Source organism: Silurus meridionalis, chromosome 11 (assembly GCF_014805685.1).
Source record: "Silurus meridionalis isolate SWU-2019-XX chromosome 11, ASM1480568v1, whole genome shotgun sequence".
Taxonomy (NCBI): Eukaryota; Metazoa; Chordata; class Actinopteri; order Siluriformes; family Siluridae; genus Silurus; species Silurus meridionalis.
The window spans coordinates 14,816,648-14,834,239 of NC_060894.1; the positions used below are offsets into that span (position 1 = coordinate 14,816,648).

The window sequence follows — 17,592 nt, forward strand, 5'->3', positions numbered from 1 at the left end:
CTATTTTAATATTCCATCCAGGTACGTGGTTTGGGTCATTTAATTCGAACATGAATAGAATTGGTATAAAACGAAACTCGACTGACATCTCGGTCACATTCGGCACAAGAGCGCGCCCTGACGAGCGAGTGCGCGCTCCCGCGTTCTCCAGTAAAACATGGCTGCACTCAGCAAGTCCATACCGCACAACTGCTATGAAATAGGACATACATGGAGCCCATCTTGTACGATTTCAGCGCTGCAAGTCACAGCGGGGGCTCTGGAGGTGTCTCTCAAAATATATGCACCATTATATCTGGTTGGTATTCTTATTTTTTTTTTTTAACACGGATTTGTGTAGTGCGGACTGGGAGAGAAGGAGAGCAAGTGAGCTAGTTGGCTACGGTCAGTATTGTAGCTAGCATTAAAAAGCAATGCTCGTGCTAGCTATGGTTTGGCTTGCAGGTAGTTCTGTGTATCTGTGCAAGTTAATGAATAAGCATGTTACAGTCTGAGTTCTTGCCAAGACTGTTCTCTGTGTTTAATAATGGTTTATGGTTTGTATGCCTAGTCAGCTGTGATCTAGTGCAACCCGAATGTCATTCAGTGAATGAGATTTAAGTGTTAAGTTCATGCGATAAGTTTGTCTCTTACATGGTGCGAGAGTTTATACTGATGATCCCAGTTGATCAGGTGCTAATGTATAACGGTGCTACTGGGAACTTGTTTGTACGGATCAGTACCAGCACATGTACATGATCTTTTCAGGGAAACGTGGCACATACAGGTTCAGATGATGGACCAAACTTCTTTGAATATTCGTTTAATCATCCTTGTCATTTGCATAACAATTCGTGATGCATAACGAAAGCAGATTATCTGCAGACACTTGAATAGAGAAGAATCCATTTCCTATGGAATGAGTTCATCTTGTTCCCATGTAAACTTTACATCTTTGCATATATATATATATATATATATATATATATATATATATATATATATATATATATATATATATATATTTATATCTTGATGACAATTCATAAACCAGTGCTGATGAACAGCTTGGTGTTGGACATCAAGAAAATGGTTCCTGATTGATTCAATCTACTTTTAGAAACTGAATACATCCAATATGTGAGGATGAAGTTTGTGGGTGGGACAAACAAATCCGACATGATTGGTCACTGGGATAAATCGAGATCACGGATTGGCTCTTGCGAGCATCAGCTCATGTAACCAGTCAGACTCTTAAACCAGTAGTGAGTAAACTGAAACTGGACTCTCAGCTCTGTGGCACTGAGTCTGAGGTCTATACTGAGTGCAGGACAGCTGTTAACATCAGCTCCAAAAGTCATGTAGATTTGGTATTAGGTGTATATTTGAGTAGAGCTGAGTAGCAAAATGCATTTTGAGCCCAAATATAGAGTATTCGATTTATCATATTTATAGACTAATGAGTTATTTGGGCTAACGAGCATTTGCTATGTTTCCATGCCAAATCTAAAAACATTTTCAAGCCAAAATTATGTTAAAAAGGAGTTAATACAGCAATACAAATGTGCAAAAAGTCAGAATTTATTTACTCCATAAAGTGCAATGCTCATTAGAAGACAGACAGTGACACAAAGATTTGGACACTAAGTTCATTCTAGACCTTGGTTGACATTACAACATCAGAAACATAAACCAGGACTGTATCAAAATGACGATTATATACATTGTAAATATGTACAGAGAAAAACCTGCCTGTTCACAATATACATGTATTGCCTCTCCAGATTGCAGCTATCCTAAGAAGAAGGAAAAAAGACTATTACAAGAAGAGACTCATCCTTGAAATCCTGCAGTCTGCATCGTTTCTAACTACAAATGGAGGCCTGTACATCGTCTTTTTCTGCCTACTTAGGTAAAAGAACACAAACGCTTGCATTGTCGCTACAATTATTTATAGTAGAAGCAAAACCACTTTACATGTCAATGAAGAAACAGGTTTTTCTTATCTCTGCTCTTGTCAACTGGGTAAAGTTCAGGTTCAGTATACAGTGTTCTACAGAATGCATTTATGTTACACAATCATCAGGAATCTGGATTTTTTCTGCCTCTGTTGGTAAAGCTAGAGCAGTTATAGTGGAGTGGTTTAGTTGTTGGATTACTGTCTAGACTGTCACTGTTTAGTCCAAGCACGTCAACACTGGGCCCATAAGCAAGGCCTTAAACCCTCAACTGCTCAATGTATAACCCTCAACCACTTTGTATAAATGGAGAAAAACACCCTGGATAAAATTCTTTCTCCAAATGGCATACATACATATAAATATATAAAAGCAGCATACAGATTGTGATTTATTGAAAGTAAACTAACCACATAGCCCCTTGGCCCACATACCGCAATGGATTACGGTCCTAGTGTGGACCAGGTCTGGATTCCAGACAAGGGCCACACATGGGCAATAACTGGCCCAAGTCTCAGCCAAGTTAAATACCCATAACTGGTCCAAAATGACGTCTGGCCCATGTCTTGTGAGCCGCCTTAAAATCGGTACCACCTCTGCCAAACCATGTTTGGCCCACATGCTCTATGCCAGTGCCGGATGAATGCCAGCTGTGCCAGATGAATGGCAAATCTGTGCCAAATTTGTTTGCTGACTGGGTAGATTGTATGGTCTGAGGATATACACATCCCTATGCAAATGTTAAACTGTCAGTTTGCTGGGTTTTGTCGAATGGGACATTTGTAAAAAATACAATTGTCTTTCAATATCACAAAAGCTTATATTAAAGTCAAGTTTGCAGTTGAAACCGGTTTTTAGATTGTCTGCACACACATGGCTTTAAAGGGGTCACTGGAGAATGAATTTGCTTATCTCAATAGAAAATACCTCAAACAATGCGCAAATGTGTCTGACTAATCTTCTGGGCAAAATGGCTAGTAAAAAATGTTGTATTCGCCTGATGGCTGGCTTTGTTCTATCTCTGGCCTGTCAGGACAAATTAAATGAATGAATGCAGCCAGCATTCGGTTTACATTATTGTTTGTTTTTAACAATAAAATTGCCCATTTAGAAGCCAAATGTTTTTGAAAATCATATATTTTACTGTTTAAAAAAAACTTCTGGAATTATATATTTGAGGAAACATATCGGTAAAGGATCTCTTAACTATAATAAATGGACATTAGGTGACACCCAGATGAGGACTGATTCTCTTTTGAGTCTGGTTTCTCTCATATAAGTTTTTTCCTTGTCACTGTCATGTTATAAGGGATAAACTTATAGTCTAGTGGTGTAACAGGACACGTATTCATACCAAATTTTGTGTCAGTACACACATGTACCGAATGCAATCCTTTGTAGGTGTGAAACACAAATCCGAGTTCCCTCAGGAATGTGTTAAGTCGCAGACCCAGATTTGTTTAGTCTCCGCTTTGCACTTTGAGAGCATTATTCTTTTTTAAATTAATTTATTAAACTTAAAAACATACTACAGTTCACGCAGAGTCACTGTGGCTACTCACTCCCTACTGAAAATAAGATTTGTTTTACACATGCATGGAAATGTGAAAGAATCCATAGCGCTAGCGTTAGCCGCTAACCAGGAAGTGGCTAGCGATAGGGATTCTTTAGTGTTTTATGTCCAGCTTTAAGTATTTCTCTTAAAAGAAGAAAACCCTGACAACATTTTGTTAAACATTTAAGTTGGAATTGTAATTTATTTTATCTTGTGCATTGTTGCAATGTGCTATAAATAAATATTTTCATAATTTGTAATTGATTTATTCTTTGAAACTTTAATATTAATTTATGCAATTGAAATGCCTTGATTTTAGTAAGGTTAGTACACAGTCATAGCCATAAATGCAATGGTAATAATAATTGGCATAATTTCTTTCGTTTTTTCAGTTTTCGGCCTTGCTTTCCTCTTTTTCGGTTTTCGGTTTCGGACAAGAATTTTCATTTCGGTGCGTCCCTAATTATTAGTGAAAAAATACTCAACATAGAGCATGAAGACAAAATATTCTTGTAAATGTAATTATGGTGTTTTAAATTACATAAATCATCAGGACACAAAACTGAACTTTTGCTATGTTTCCACACGGATGGTTAATGAGGTGATACCAGAGCAACTGTAGCTCTTCTAACTTTCATACGGATTACAGAATCAGGGAGCATTTGTATTCGATGTGAATTTGTTTAATTAAAAGTAGATTTTAATGTTTTAAATTTTTCTATTCATATATTTATTGTCTGTGAGTCAAATATTCACTGAGATTCAGGTTGTTTAATTTCTGTCTGTGAAGAGAGGTGACAGAGACTGCAGAAAGCGCCCCCTGTCTGTTTTCTTTTATTTTGCAAAACCACAGCATTTTTATTTGTCATTATGAGTGTATAATGGGTAAAGAAAGGAATAAACGTGTGTTGCACTGAAGGTTTTTACTTTTATATTTATTTATTAATTAATATGTTCTTTAATAAAAATGGTCACACAGAAATGCGTGCTGCATTAATTCCGCATTACTAAAACTAGAGCCCTTTGCACAAAATGAATTTGCGTTAACACATTATTAACCCGGTAATTTTGACAGCCCTAATTAATATATTAATACAAAATGAATAAAAAAATTGTGTTACCTAATGAATGTATTCAGGCTGAACAACCACCATATAGAACACAAGCAGAGAAAAGATGATGATGATCAGGTGATCAGGAATGTCTCTGGTCTCAGTCATGTTTACATCACTGACTCCTTCTGTCTCATCCATGTTATTCTCATACTTCTTGTTGCCTTCTGCCTTGTTCATTGTTATCTTCGTAAACTAGCCTACATCTAGAAAGCCAGGAAATTATAGACCAGTTGTAGATTGAAAAAGCCACGCAAATACAGGAAATGGGTTGATTGACTGAAAACTGAAAAAAATATTGATCATGTCACCGAATAGATTAAAACTAAAATAACAAGCCTGGTTAGAAAATGTAAGAAGTAGAAAGTACAAATATTTGTGTAAAAATGTAATAAGAAAGAAAGAAAAAAGTACAGTAGCTTAAGTACAGTAACAAAGTATTTGTACTTCATTACTACCCATCTCATTAATTACATTTTTATTAAATCAACTTAATTTGTGTCAATTTAATTGATTACTCAATGCAATCAATATAATAAAAAGTGTATTGCATTAATTAATTAATTTCTTTTTAATAAAAAAAAAAAAAAAAAAAATTAAAAAAATTATTTAAAAAAATTAAATTGTTGTGTAAAAATGTAAAATGTTAATAAAAAAAGGGGAAGCAATTTTGTTTTGGATTTCTTCCCTCTAACATACCGAAATTTTTCCGAACATTGAATATCGAGGTTCGTACCAAACCGTAAATTTTGTGTACCGTCACAATTATAAGCACTAAACTTATAAATTTTTATTTTATGGCCTTTTTATTTCTGTACAATGGCTTTCAGACAATATCCGTTGTTTAAAGTGCTTTATGACCTCGTTTTCTTGAATCTGATTGGTCAGTAGCACTTACTGCTCTCATTGGATAACGCTCGTTCAAATAAAATATTGTTTTTGTAGTAACAGCTTGTACACTAGGACTTGTAAAATAAATAATAAACTGATGTGAAAAAGAGTGCTGTTCACCAACATAAAACATCAAATAAACATAATAAAGATTTTGTTAAAGGACATTGCTTTAGATTTTACAGAAGGGGAGTCACACATAGCGTACACATTATGTAACAGTTCCAGTGCTCTAATGTGAACATTAACTGAACCTCTTGAACTTTATCTTATAGGCTGCTGTTACATCAAGTCCAATATCCAGATTGTTATTGTGAAATCTATTTTCTAATCGAAATATTCCAGAATTAATGCCATGCAATGCAAGGAGCAAAGTTTTTCTAACATGTTTCCTCCTAGTGGTTTGAATGCAGTCTCTTTTTTTTACAATCATAAAAGGACAAAGCATGTAATAACAATGGGACAGAGACCTGGGTACAATGACTATGGTGGTTCATGTGCTTTTCTGAGCTTTTGCAACACAAAATTGGAGAGGAAGTAATGTGAGAATTTGTGCATGTACACTCAAATTTACCAAGATGCAGGAAGGGAATGCATGTAGGGTCTTGTGCATACAATGTTATAAATCTGAGCTTTTTTTTTTTTTTTTTTAATATTATTCTAGTCTCTTTTTTCAGCTTGTTAGATTTCAGTCCCCAGAACTTTTGTAGAGCATTGCTGAGCATTATTTTCAAGATTCACTGATAGTATGGATACATGTTAGACTAATATCTAGTTTGAATGCTCTATTGTGCTAAACATCCAGCTCTAATGTGTGCAGTTTGAATTCATTTTGCATCTGTTTCGATAATAATAATCACATTTGATTCCATTTGTTATATTCTGTCCTTTTCCCCACAGAAAGCTGCTGGGCCGCTTTTATTCCTGGTCGTCAGGCTTTGGAGCTGCTCTGCCAGCTTCATACATCGCTATTTTGATAGAGCGAAAAAGCAGGTTTGTTCGGATTCCTGTTGGGTTCTTGCTAGCTTATCAACCCAAATCTGTAGATCACAGTAGATACAATAAACAAACTGGCTACAGTCTCCTCTGAAAGTATTGAATGACCAATTATTTCATTTTCACATTTTGAAGACTTTGGGCTCCTAAGATGAATATGAAGATCAGAATTGGCAATGGAATTCTTCATATTCAAACATAGAACTTAAAACTGCACATTTGTTTGCCGACCATCCAATGTTTAGCTGAGCAAAATGATTGGAACATATAGTAAAACAAATAAACTTAATATTTGTTTGCATATCCCTTGCTTGCAAAAATAACAACAAGGCAATGGCCCCTGACACCACCAAACTTGCATTATTCTTTTGTGATGCTTTTTCAGGCCTTTTCCAGCTACTTTCAGTTGTTCGGTTTGTGTAGTTTCTTCTGTCTAACTAAAAGCTTCAACTTTATCTTTTTGATATTTTGATGGTGTGAGTTGGGCTGTTGTGTTGCTGTATGATTGTGTACATCCCAATTCAATTGGATGCATTTCTCTTTAAGTTGGCAGACAGAATGTTTCTGTAGTCTACTGAATTAATTATCTTGCTACCATCATGATTTGCACTATTAATAATTATTATTGAGCCTGTTCCAAAAGCAGTCATGTGACTCCAAGCCATTAGACCACTTCTACCATGAGGAGACACCTTTTTTGCTTTTGGATTTTCTATAATTTTAGTTAAAGTTAGTCTTGGTAACTTGGTTAGTCTCAGCAGTGTTGTGCTAGTTACTAAAAAATAGTAACTAATTACAGTTACTTGTTACTTCATTCAAAAAGTAACTCACTTACTTTGTTGATTACTTACACCAAAAAGTAATGCGTTACTGTTAAAAGTAACACTTTAGTTACTTTTTTAAAGAACATTCTTTAATGTTCCCGTTAATGCCCTTTTATGCGTTATGGTCTATACAAACACAAAACTGACTTAAACACAAAGTAATTTTTTAACACTATGCATCTACAAATTGTGGAACAATTTCAAAATTTTTCTCAACATAAAATTGTAAAAACAATTATTGTAAATGAGTATCCACAGTACATAAACTTATCAAAAGATTCTGAGAATGTGGAGAAATATCCATGTGCAAGGGACAAGAGTGAAAATCAATAAAGGATGCCTGTGATTTTTAGGCCCTGAGGTGGCACTGCATTAAAAACAGGCATGCGTCTGTAAAGGAAATTACTGCATATGCTCAGAAACACTGCCAGAATTCATTGTTTGTGAACACAGTTTACTGGTTACAAAATTTGAAAGTTCTCTTTGGAAATTATGGATTCTGCATCCTCTGGACTAAAGAGCATATCAGCAGCATACCTTGTTTATGCTGATATTTTGGTGTTATCTTACATAGTGTTTCATTTCTGTCTTGTTGCAGAAGAGGACTTCTAACAATATATATGGCAAACCTGGTAAGATTTTTTAAAGAATAGAACAGATATATATTTAAGGATGCACATCATACTAACCATTATATAATGTCTGCTAATTTCTAGGCAACTGAGACAGTATTTCGGATGGCTGTCACACGGGGCATTGTTCAGCCTTTAAAACACGGAGAGGTACACTTATTGTTACTTATTCTACTTATGAGTGAAAGGATAAAAATACACAAGCCCCTGCAGCAATGTATTTAGTAACAGGCTAACATGACTAATAAGGTATATTCTGCAAGAAGGAGGTATATTTTCTTTTTTCTTATGATGACGTGAAATTGATTTGCACGCATTTGATATGGAAATAACTTGGTTACCCAAATTCAGTCTCAATGGGTATCTCATTTTCAGGTTCTCCTTTTCTGTATTACTGCATCACTCTACATGTTTTTCTTCAGGTGAGTGGAAAGCTGGAAGTATGTGAATTATGTGGCTTCAATGATTATTATACAAATCTGCTGTTAAAAGTTGATTTAAGCATCAGTTTGTAGATATTTTACATGTCTGTTTCATTTTCAGATGTAAAGACGGACTCAATGGATTTGCTTTCTCAGCATTAAAGTAGGTATTTGTTTTAGGCTGCTACTTTTCATATTATGCTTTTGGTTTCATTGCTGAAGTATGTCTTTGTTATTAAAGGTTTATTGTAGGGAAGGAGGAGATCCCTACACATTCTAGCTCGGCTGATTTGCCTAGTGCACCTCTCTCAGAACAGCCAGCTTTACCTCCAGCTTTACCTCAAACAGGTGTAAGAGGTGTAACAGGTGCGGAACAGCCTTGCGGAAGATCCATCACTGCTCTTACTCGCAGGCTGCTAGACTCTCTGTGAGTATATGAGCAATGTTTATGAAAGGTCTGATTCATTATTATTAGTGTTCCTACTGTGTAGCCTAATATATGTAAATAAATAAATATTACAGGTTATTTAATTTAGTCTATGCTAATCAAAATGAATAGATAAATATCACATTTAAATTCAATCATTCTATGAAAACAATAGCTGTCTGCATGGTGCATTGGATAGAGCTGTGTGTTGCATAGGGCTGTACAGTTCTGAAAAAAGTCATTTCAGAATCTTACATTACTGTGCAAAACGTTTTAGGCAGGAGAGAATAAATGCTGTAAAGTAAGAAAGCTTTTAAAAAATAAGTGTTCATAGTTTCTTTTTATCAATTAACAAGATGGAACATAAATGAACAAAAGGGAAATCCAAATTAAATCAATATTTGGTGTGACCAGCCTTTGCCTGCAAAACAGCATCAATTCTTCTAGATACACTTGCACACAGTTTTTGAAGGAACTCGACACGTAGGTTGCTCCAGACATCTTGAAGAAGACACCACAAATCTTCTGTAGATGTAGGCTGCTTCAAATTATTCTGTCTGTTCATTTAACTCCAGACAGACTCAAGGATGTTAAGATCAGGACTCTACGGGGGCCAGACCATGACTTCCAGGATTCCTTGTTCTTGTATGCTGAAGTTTTTAACGGCATTGGCTGTATGGTTGGGGTTGTTGTCCTTGTGCAGAATAAACTTGGGACTCAAGATGGTATTGCATGATGAAAAAAGTCTTTGCCTGTGTTGAGAACACCATTAATCCTGACCAAATCTCCAATTCCATTTGCAGAAATGTAGACCCAAATATGCAAGGAACCTCCACCATGCTTCACTGTTGCCTGCAGATGCTCATTATTGTACCACTCTTCAGTCCAGCTTGCCTTCTGGTACGGCCAAATATTTAAAATTTTAACACATCAGTCCAGAGCAACTGCTGCCATTTCTCTGCACCCAGTTCCTATGTTTTTGTGCACTGTTGAGTTGCTTAGCCTTGTTTCAATTTTTGGAGGTATGGCTATTCCATGAAGACCACTTCTGGACAGCCTTTGCCAGACAGTAAATTGGTGTACCTGGGTCACACTGGTTTCCCCAGTTCTTTGCTGATGAAACTGCTGGACATCTTCCAATGTTAAAGTCTACTTGGTTGACCACCATGGTCCTCAACATTGACTGTTTCTTTGTACTTCTTCAAAATGGCTTAAACAGCACCTGTTGAAACCCCAGTTTGCTTTGAAATCGTTGTCAGAAGAAACCTTGAGTTTTGTTGCTGTGCTCAGTCTTGACGTGGAGTATGACCTGTGACATGAAACCATCTTTCACTACCTCACCTAAATAGCTAGTTAGGCTGTTCCTCACCCAGATTTAAACCTCCCGTACAGCTGTTTCTGTTTCACTTAATGATTGTGTTTATAATCTATAAATGAAATTGATCATCAGTACCTGTTTGGCATAATTGGTTAATCATACACCTGACTCTGATCCTGCAAAATCCATTACTTTGTGCAAATGTACAAAGTGTGCAAGTGTAAGAATTGAAGACAGAGGGTAGTCACACCAAATACTCATGTGATTTAGATTTTTCTTGAAAAGAGTTGATAAAAAAAAATACAGTGGTCCCCCGGTTATTGAACTTAATTCATCCCTTAAAACCGTTCGAAATCCGATATGTTCGAAAACTGGACTTAATTATCCCATAAGAAATAATGGAAAACCAATTAATCCGAGCCGAGCCGTTCGATAACCGGGGGACCACTGTACAAGCAAAATATGTACTTTAGAAAGCATTCTTACTTTACAGCATTTCTTTACCCCTGTCAAAAACAGTATTGTTTATTGCTGTTTTGCATGTTCTTGGCTCCATTGTCCCATTCCAGATGCAAACATGGACCAAGACATAGGTGTTGCAAACACTACCAAGACAACTGCATCTCCTACTGCATCAAAGTAAGAGTTCAAACAATGTTTAGTGTCCCAAAGGAGATTGTATACATTAAGAAATTTCAATTCATAAATGAGTCCCTACCATCTCTAATGAACAAGCCAGTATTGACAGTGGCAGGGAACAGGGACATGGTTCACTGGTTCCTCAGGAGCATGTGTATCTCGACAGAAAACAGCAGAGCAGAAGGTGTAAGCGGAGGGGGGGGTGGGGGAACGAATTATTAGGTAGGTATAGTATTAGGTATGCTAGGTGTAAGAGTCTAAGAGTCTGTACTAAGTGTATATGCCATTTATAATTCTGCGACTACAAGTGTGTATCTGTTGGTGTGTTTATGTGAAGAAGGTTTGCATAGGATTAACAGATCATTTGCACTTTTTCACACTGCACATTTAGTTCTTAGCCACTGAGTAAGTATTTAAAGGTTTTCCTTTTAACATTTCATAAAACATTTATAACTCATAATGGCTGAAGATTTGTGGACATCTGACCATAGCATTCATATGTACTCGTTGAACATCCCATTCCAGATATAGTCCCGCTTTGCTGTTTAATATCCTTTTGCTCTTCCACTAGATATTGTCTGTGGAGATTTGTTCTCATTCAGCCAAGAGAGCATTAGTGAGGTCAGGCACTGATATTAGGTTAGTTTCAGTAAAGGAAAAGTGTAATGCTCCAGCAAACAAAGACATTCAGCTGTATGGCTTCCAATTTTGTGGCAACATTTTGGGGAAAGAACACATATGGGTGTAATTGCCAGGTGTCCACAAACCTTTGACCACATAGTGTATGAATTAATTATATTAATTATATAATCAATTGTATGAATTATAATTTTTTATTGTAATAAATACAGTTTTACAAATATAAAAATTAATGGAGAAGAATAAAAGTAGAAAGTACATATTTTAGATATTTTCAGTCAGTAAAAGATTTCTCTCTCTCTCTCTCTCTCTCTCTCTCTCTCTCTCTCTCTCTCTATATATATATATATATATTTTTTTTTATATCTGAAAAGCAACTTTATATATAAAATGTATTATAAAATTATAAAGTTGCTTTTCAGAAATAAGAAAAATATATATTTAGTTTTTTTTTTACAAATAAATCTTTTACAGATTTTTTTTTTTATCTCTGAAAAGCAACTTTATATATAAAATGTATTATAAAATTGTTATCATGATCTCGTTATATCATTGTAATGACTTTGTGATCACTGTAAAGGTGTGTACGATAACAAGTGTTTAACATATTTATATAACTAAAATCATCTGAAAGATTAAACTGATCAAATCACTCTTGTGTGTGTCTGAAGGGATTCATCCGCATGTTTAGCGTGGGTTACCTCATCCAATGCTGTTTGAAGGTTCCATCAACATTTAGGCATGTTTTCACCAAACCATCACGTCTTCTATCACTACTCTACAATAAGGAGAATTTCCAGCTAGGAGCATTTCTCGGTTCTTTTGTCAGCATTTACAAGGTAGAGTCTGCCACTGATTTACAGTTGATATGCTTTGTGGTGTGTTTTGTCTACTGTAATTTTGGATTTTTTTCTTATTAAAGCTTGAAATGATTCACTTTTGTACTTGTCTTCTTCCTCCTTTTGAAGGGAACTAGCTGTTTCCTGAGATGGGTGCGGAACCTCGATGATGAACTCCATGCACTTATTGCTGGTACTTATTCTGTGTGTGTTTTCTTTGTATTGTTTACTTGCTGCTATTGGTTTTCTCATCAACAGTTCTGTTGTTTCAGGCTTTCTTGCTGGCACCTCTATGTTCTTCTATAAGAGCACCACCATCTCAATGTATCTGTTTTCCAAGCTTGTGGAGGTGAATTTACATTTTATTACAATGTATTTTCAAATTTAGCTTAAAAATAGCTTTTTGTTGTGGTACATCCTAAAGTGGTGCTTATCCAATTTTTTTTTAAATGAAACATTTTTTTAAGCCAGCATCTTCTATTGCATATTGAAAATCACTGTATTTCTAAAAATACTGCATTTTATCATCTTTTGCTAGACCATTTACTTCAAAGGCATCGAGTCAGGACACTTCCCCTACTTCCCTAATTCTGACACAGTAATCTATGCCATCTCAACTGCCATCTGCTTCCAAGCTGTGAGTTCTCACTACTGCAATAAAGGGTCATCCACAAAATTTCATGAAACATTAAAGGACACTCATGCAAAGTCACAGATTGATTATCATAAAAACAGTCTGACCAGTGAGTGCCCTTGTGTGTGTCAGCGTTTGAAACACCTTAATGTGTAAAATTTTATCCACTATATCTACAATGTTTGGGTAAAATATGTCTAATGTATGATCACAACCATATTTGCTTGCTGTATATATCCTTTTAGAATTAGCCTCAAAATGCTGAAACGTGTGTTATTGAAGGGAAATTGTAATTCTGCAAAATGTGAGTGCTACAATTTTAACCTCATGTTTGTGGAAGGTTTACATTTTGCTGTGAGGGACAGTTGTCCACATGCTTTTGACCAGGGATGTCCAAAGTCCAGGCCCACAACCATACGTTTCCTGCCAGCCACTATGTTGCAATTTTTTCTTTTCAACTGAAGGTGGCAGCAGATTGTTATAAAACAAGTATAAAATGTAAAACAAAATTTATCCAGAATCTATATTTTTGTCTAAAGCTGCTTTTTGACAGTGTTTTGTAAAAAACAAAAAAGATAATAAATTAAATTAGATTTTAATGACATTTATTTCACTTTTTTCTGATTACACGAAATGTAACTGAACAATTAAACCATTTTAAGGGAGAAATGGTCATTTTGCATTTAATGGCCATAACAGGTCCCAAAATAGGGCCCTTTATATATATAATATGTGTGTGTGTGTGTGTGTGTATGTATATATATATATATATATATATATATATATATATATATATATATATATATATATAGACAAGTTGGCATTTTGGAAGAGGAATGTTGTCCCATCTCTGATTCAGGATTCTAGCTTCTCAACATCCTGGGTTTTTCTTTGTCATATTATTTTTCATTACGTAATGCTAATTTTTTCAATTGGTGAAAGGTCACTTTTGCACCTGGACAAGCCAAGCTGTTGTAATAGATGTAGTATGTGGTTTAGCATTGTGTTTCTAAAATACCATCAGAGATGCAGGCTTTTAAACCAAGTGTTGATAAGTGAGATCCTCCCTCTTTTTTTTTTTAGTACGGAGGACGCGCCATCCATTGTTTCGAAGAATACTTAAATATTAAAAAATTTCTGCCACAGAACAGTTTCCCACTTTGGCACAGAAAGACATTTTTGGACCATGTTCACAAATGGCTTCTTCGTTTCATGCTAGAGCTTTAAACTGCATTTGTGTATTATAGGTGGTAGCTTGATGGTTAAGGCATTGTACTTTGGATCTGAAGGTCATGAGTTCAAATCCCAGCCACACCAAGCTGCCACTCCTTGGCCCCTGAGCACAGCCCTTAATCCCATAGCTGCTTAGTTGTATGTATTAGATCGATTGTAAGTCCCTCTGGATAAGGGCGTCTGCCAAATGTAAATGTAAAAATGACCTGCCAAACCGTGTTCAGGGACAATGATTTCTGGAGGTGTTTGATTTCCATTACTGATTTTAATGCAAGGCTGCGTAAGGGCCCAAAGATCATGGGCATCCCATATTGATTTTTATCATTGTCCCATGTGCACAGAGATTTCTCCAGATTCTCTGAATCTTTTGATGATGTTATATACTATAGATGATGAGATATTTAAAGTCTCGTTGCAATTTGATGAGGAGGAACATTATTTTGAAATTGTTTTACAATTTGCAGAGACATTTTGCTGATTGTTGAAACTCTGCTCACGTTTACTTCTGAGATACTCTGCCTGTTTATAATTTTATGTAATTTTAAGCTATGCAAATCTCATAAACCCATATTTTATTCACAAATATAGAAAACATAGGATGTGCCAGTTTTCCACATCCTATCTTCAGCCATGACAACATAGTCATGGCTGAAGATAGATGTGGAACCCTGACAATGAAAAAGCATTTTGTAAAGCTTGCATCTGTACCCGATTTAAATTATTAATAATTTAGCATTTATATATTTGTTATAACACATTGTAAGATTGGTTGGCATAAACCCAGTTGGTTTTATTGAATCTTTTAGCATTTGCAGATTATCACCTGAAGTGGTTTTCTGACTTTTTGTTGTTTTGGTGTTGATTCCTTCTAGGCAGTGATGGAAGTGCAAAATTTGAGACCGTCATACTGGAAGTTTCTTTTGCGACTGACCAAGGGCAGGTCAGTATATATTCAGTGTGTTTCTTTGCTTGTTGCTTATTAGCAGGAGCTGAGGCAGAGTGCGTGGGTGTTTTTGGTGTGGGAGATTTTCTCTGGCAAAAATAAAGCAAACTGAAAGCAAGTTAAATCCAGAGTTTTGCGATGCTTGTTAGATAACCTCCAGTTTCCAATCTTTTTTTCTTTTTTTTTACTTTCAGGTTTGCTCTGATGAACAGAAAAGTGTTGGATGTGTTCGGGACTGAGGCTTCTAGGCACTTCAAAGGCTTCACTCCTAAGCTGGACACCAGATACACGCTGTTTTCTCAAGATGCAGACATACAGCTGAGTTAACAAGCCATGGAGACCACTGCACTGACCACCCAGACAGCCTTTTTCCACAAATAATGTGAATGGCATTGCACAGGATGTTATTATAACATTCTGGCATTGCCTGAAGGCAGTATTAAATCCTCATATCCACTCATAATCCTTGGATAAATTGAAACAATTTCTTACCACAGCTAAACAGATTGAAATGTTGTGAGAAATACGGCTTATTTACTTGTTATGGCCATAGGTACATAGCGTTCATCATTCAGTCTACAATTATGGTGTTGAGACCATTATTTATGTTCTAGTTGGAATTGTGAGGATCTGAAGTAATGGCTTAATTTTAGATGTGATTTTAAACTAGACTGCTTACAGACAAAAGAATGTGTAACACTGTTCAGAATATGTTCTGTGGAACAATCTGGGTTTTCATTCGCTCACGTCACCCCGTATGAGCTAACATGTATCAGCCACGTGCTTTTCGGAAGAATTTCCTCTGTAGCGAAATGAAACGTTTTGCGTTCATATACTTACTGACATCTCCTGAAATGTATAAAACATAACCCAAGAGCATTGAAGCAGAGAAAGCTATAGTAATTTTAAGTTAAACCCTACTTGCCCAAGATTGACCCTGATTGGGTACATGCTTCTTCTGATAGACAGCATGTTCATACAATGAAACAAAGTGAACATGTAGAATTCTAGAAACAGTACAGCAGCACAGATTTCTTTCTTTAATTTTAATAAATATGTAGTGATTATATATGTGATCAGAATATTCTACTTGTATGAAACTGTAATTTATGCAATGTTGTTCATGTTTCTATAATTAAAGAATTTATATTAAAATGTCTTCCACAGCATTACTGGAGTTAGTTAATGTAATTTAAATAAGAAGTACAACTAATTTAAATGCAGTAAAACATTCTGGGTTTTACATTTTTCAAGATGCTTTTTACAGCATTAATATAGATAGTGGTATATAAAAAAAGTTCTATGTCACCAGCCTCTTATTAAAAATGTGTTAATACTATTATACTGTTATATTTTTATGATGCCTAAGAAGAACAAAAAATACATATAAACTTTACTGTGCCAAAGTCTATGGCCGCCATTAAATTAGTTGTTTCAGCAATAGCGTAATGACCATATGTAATAATTTCTCAATGGTTGTAAAGATCGTTTAAGCTATTCTAAAGAAATTTCAAGAAGCAGGTGAGGTCAAGGACAGAAAGAATACAGGACTGGGATGCCAATCAGTCTTTCAAAATCTGAAAAGTTTCTCAGAGTTTCTTCTTTGAGAGATGGGGAAAACTCAAACAAGGACCTGACTTGGCGTCTTGCAGCTTTTTCGTGACCCTTCTACAGTCCAAAACAGCTTGATCGGGAATGGTCTTTGTGAAAAGGTAGCAGTCAAGAAACCCCTTTTTTGGAAGGGGAACAGGGTGAAAAGGCTAAGATATGCTAAAGCTCACAAAGATTTGATTTAAGATCAGTGAAAATGAGAGAAAGGTGAATCCAAGTGTGAAATGTTTGAGTCCACTTGTCAATATGTGAGGAGAAGAGTTTGAGAGAGATGGAGGAATGAGTGCTTGTGGCCTTCGGTAAAACATGGTGGAGAGTCGGTCCTGGTTTGGGCTGCAGTTCTGCCAGTGGTGTTGGCAACATTGTTCAAATTGAAGGGATCATGAATGTTGAGACAGAAAAAGAACTATGGATGGACAATAAAACTGCTAAAACAATAAAGCTGATGGTGGCTCAAGATGTATGTACAGTACTGAATAATTTTAGATTTGGACCAGGGTGTAAAAGGCTGCTCGGGTCGAACAATCTTAAACATTAGAAATTTGCTCATGTGCTTAAAGCTAAGAATAAGAGAAGTGCAAAAATACTTGAAAGATACTTGAGAGCACTTATAGTTGAGTGTCGAGGAGTGCTTCAAAGGTCTCAAACTGTTAAGAGTAGCAAAAGGTGGCAGCACTTTCCTATGAATCACAGTTTCAATGCAGTCGAAAGACCATCCGACTGAGACATGCTGGCTGATTCTGTTCCTTTGAGCTGGAGTGAAGTTGCAAAGATCAATCAATCACGTTGCAAGATATATGCTGTAAATATGCGACATGCTTCAGTGTAGGATGATGCTCTCTCTCTAAATCATAGGTGGTGTCGTGTATATAAATACAGTTTATCTATATTAATATTGGTCAGGTAACAAGACAAATATTCATAAAGATATTTAGGACAC

The 17,592-nt window shown here is 35.8% G+C and overlaps 1 protein-coding gene across 1 annotated transcript; it reads left to right on the forward strand.

Moving 5' to 3' along the window:
- The first annotated feature begins 87 nt into the window (after positions 1–87).
- tmem135 (transmembrane protein 135) lies at positions 88–16,210 on the forward strand. Its single transcript, XM_046861203.1, has 15 exons — positions 88–298; positions 1,764–1,891; positions 6,396–6,488; positions 7,914–7,947; positions 8,032–8,097; positions 8,323–8,369; positions 8,491–8,532; positions 8,611–8,796; positions 10,684–10,753; positions 12,064–12,231; positions 12,361–12,424; positions 12,504–12,580; positions 12,770–12,868; positions 14,971–15,038; positions 15,236–16,210. Exons 1-15 carry the CDS (start codon positions 158–160, stop codon positions 15,366–15,368), a joined length of 1,416 nt encoding a protein of 471 aa, XP_046717159.1. The 5' UTR covers positions 88–157; the 3' UTR covers positions 15,369–16,210.
- The last annotated feature ends 1,382 nt before the right edge of the window (positions 16,211–17,592 follow it).

Excerpts from the sequence above, each read along its gene's own strand:
- tmem135 (XM_046861203.1), top strand. The coding sequence starts at position 158 with ATGGCTGCACTCAGCAAGTCCATACCGCACAACTGCTATGAAATAGGA. Across the intron at positions 12,425-12,503 it reads ACTCCATGCACTTATTGCTG|GCTTTCTTGCTGGCACCTCT; the intron begins GTACTTATTCTG and ends CTGTTGTTTCAG. Across the intron at positions 12,581-12,769 it reads TGTTTTCCAAGCTTGTGGAG|ACCATTTACTTCAAAGGCAT; the intron begins GTGAATTTACAT and ends ATCTTTTGCTAG.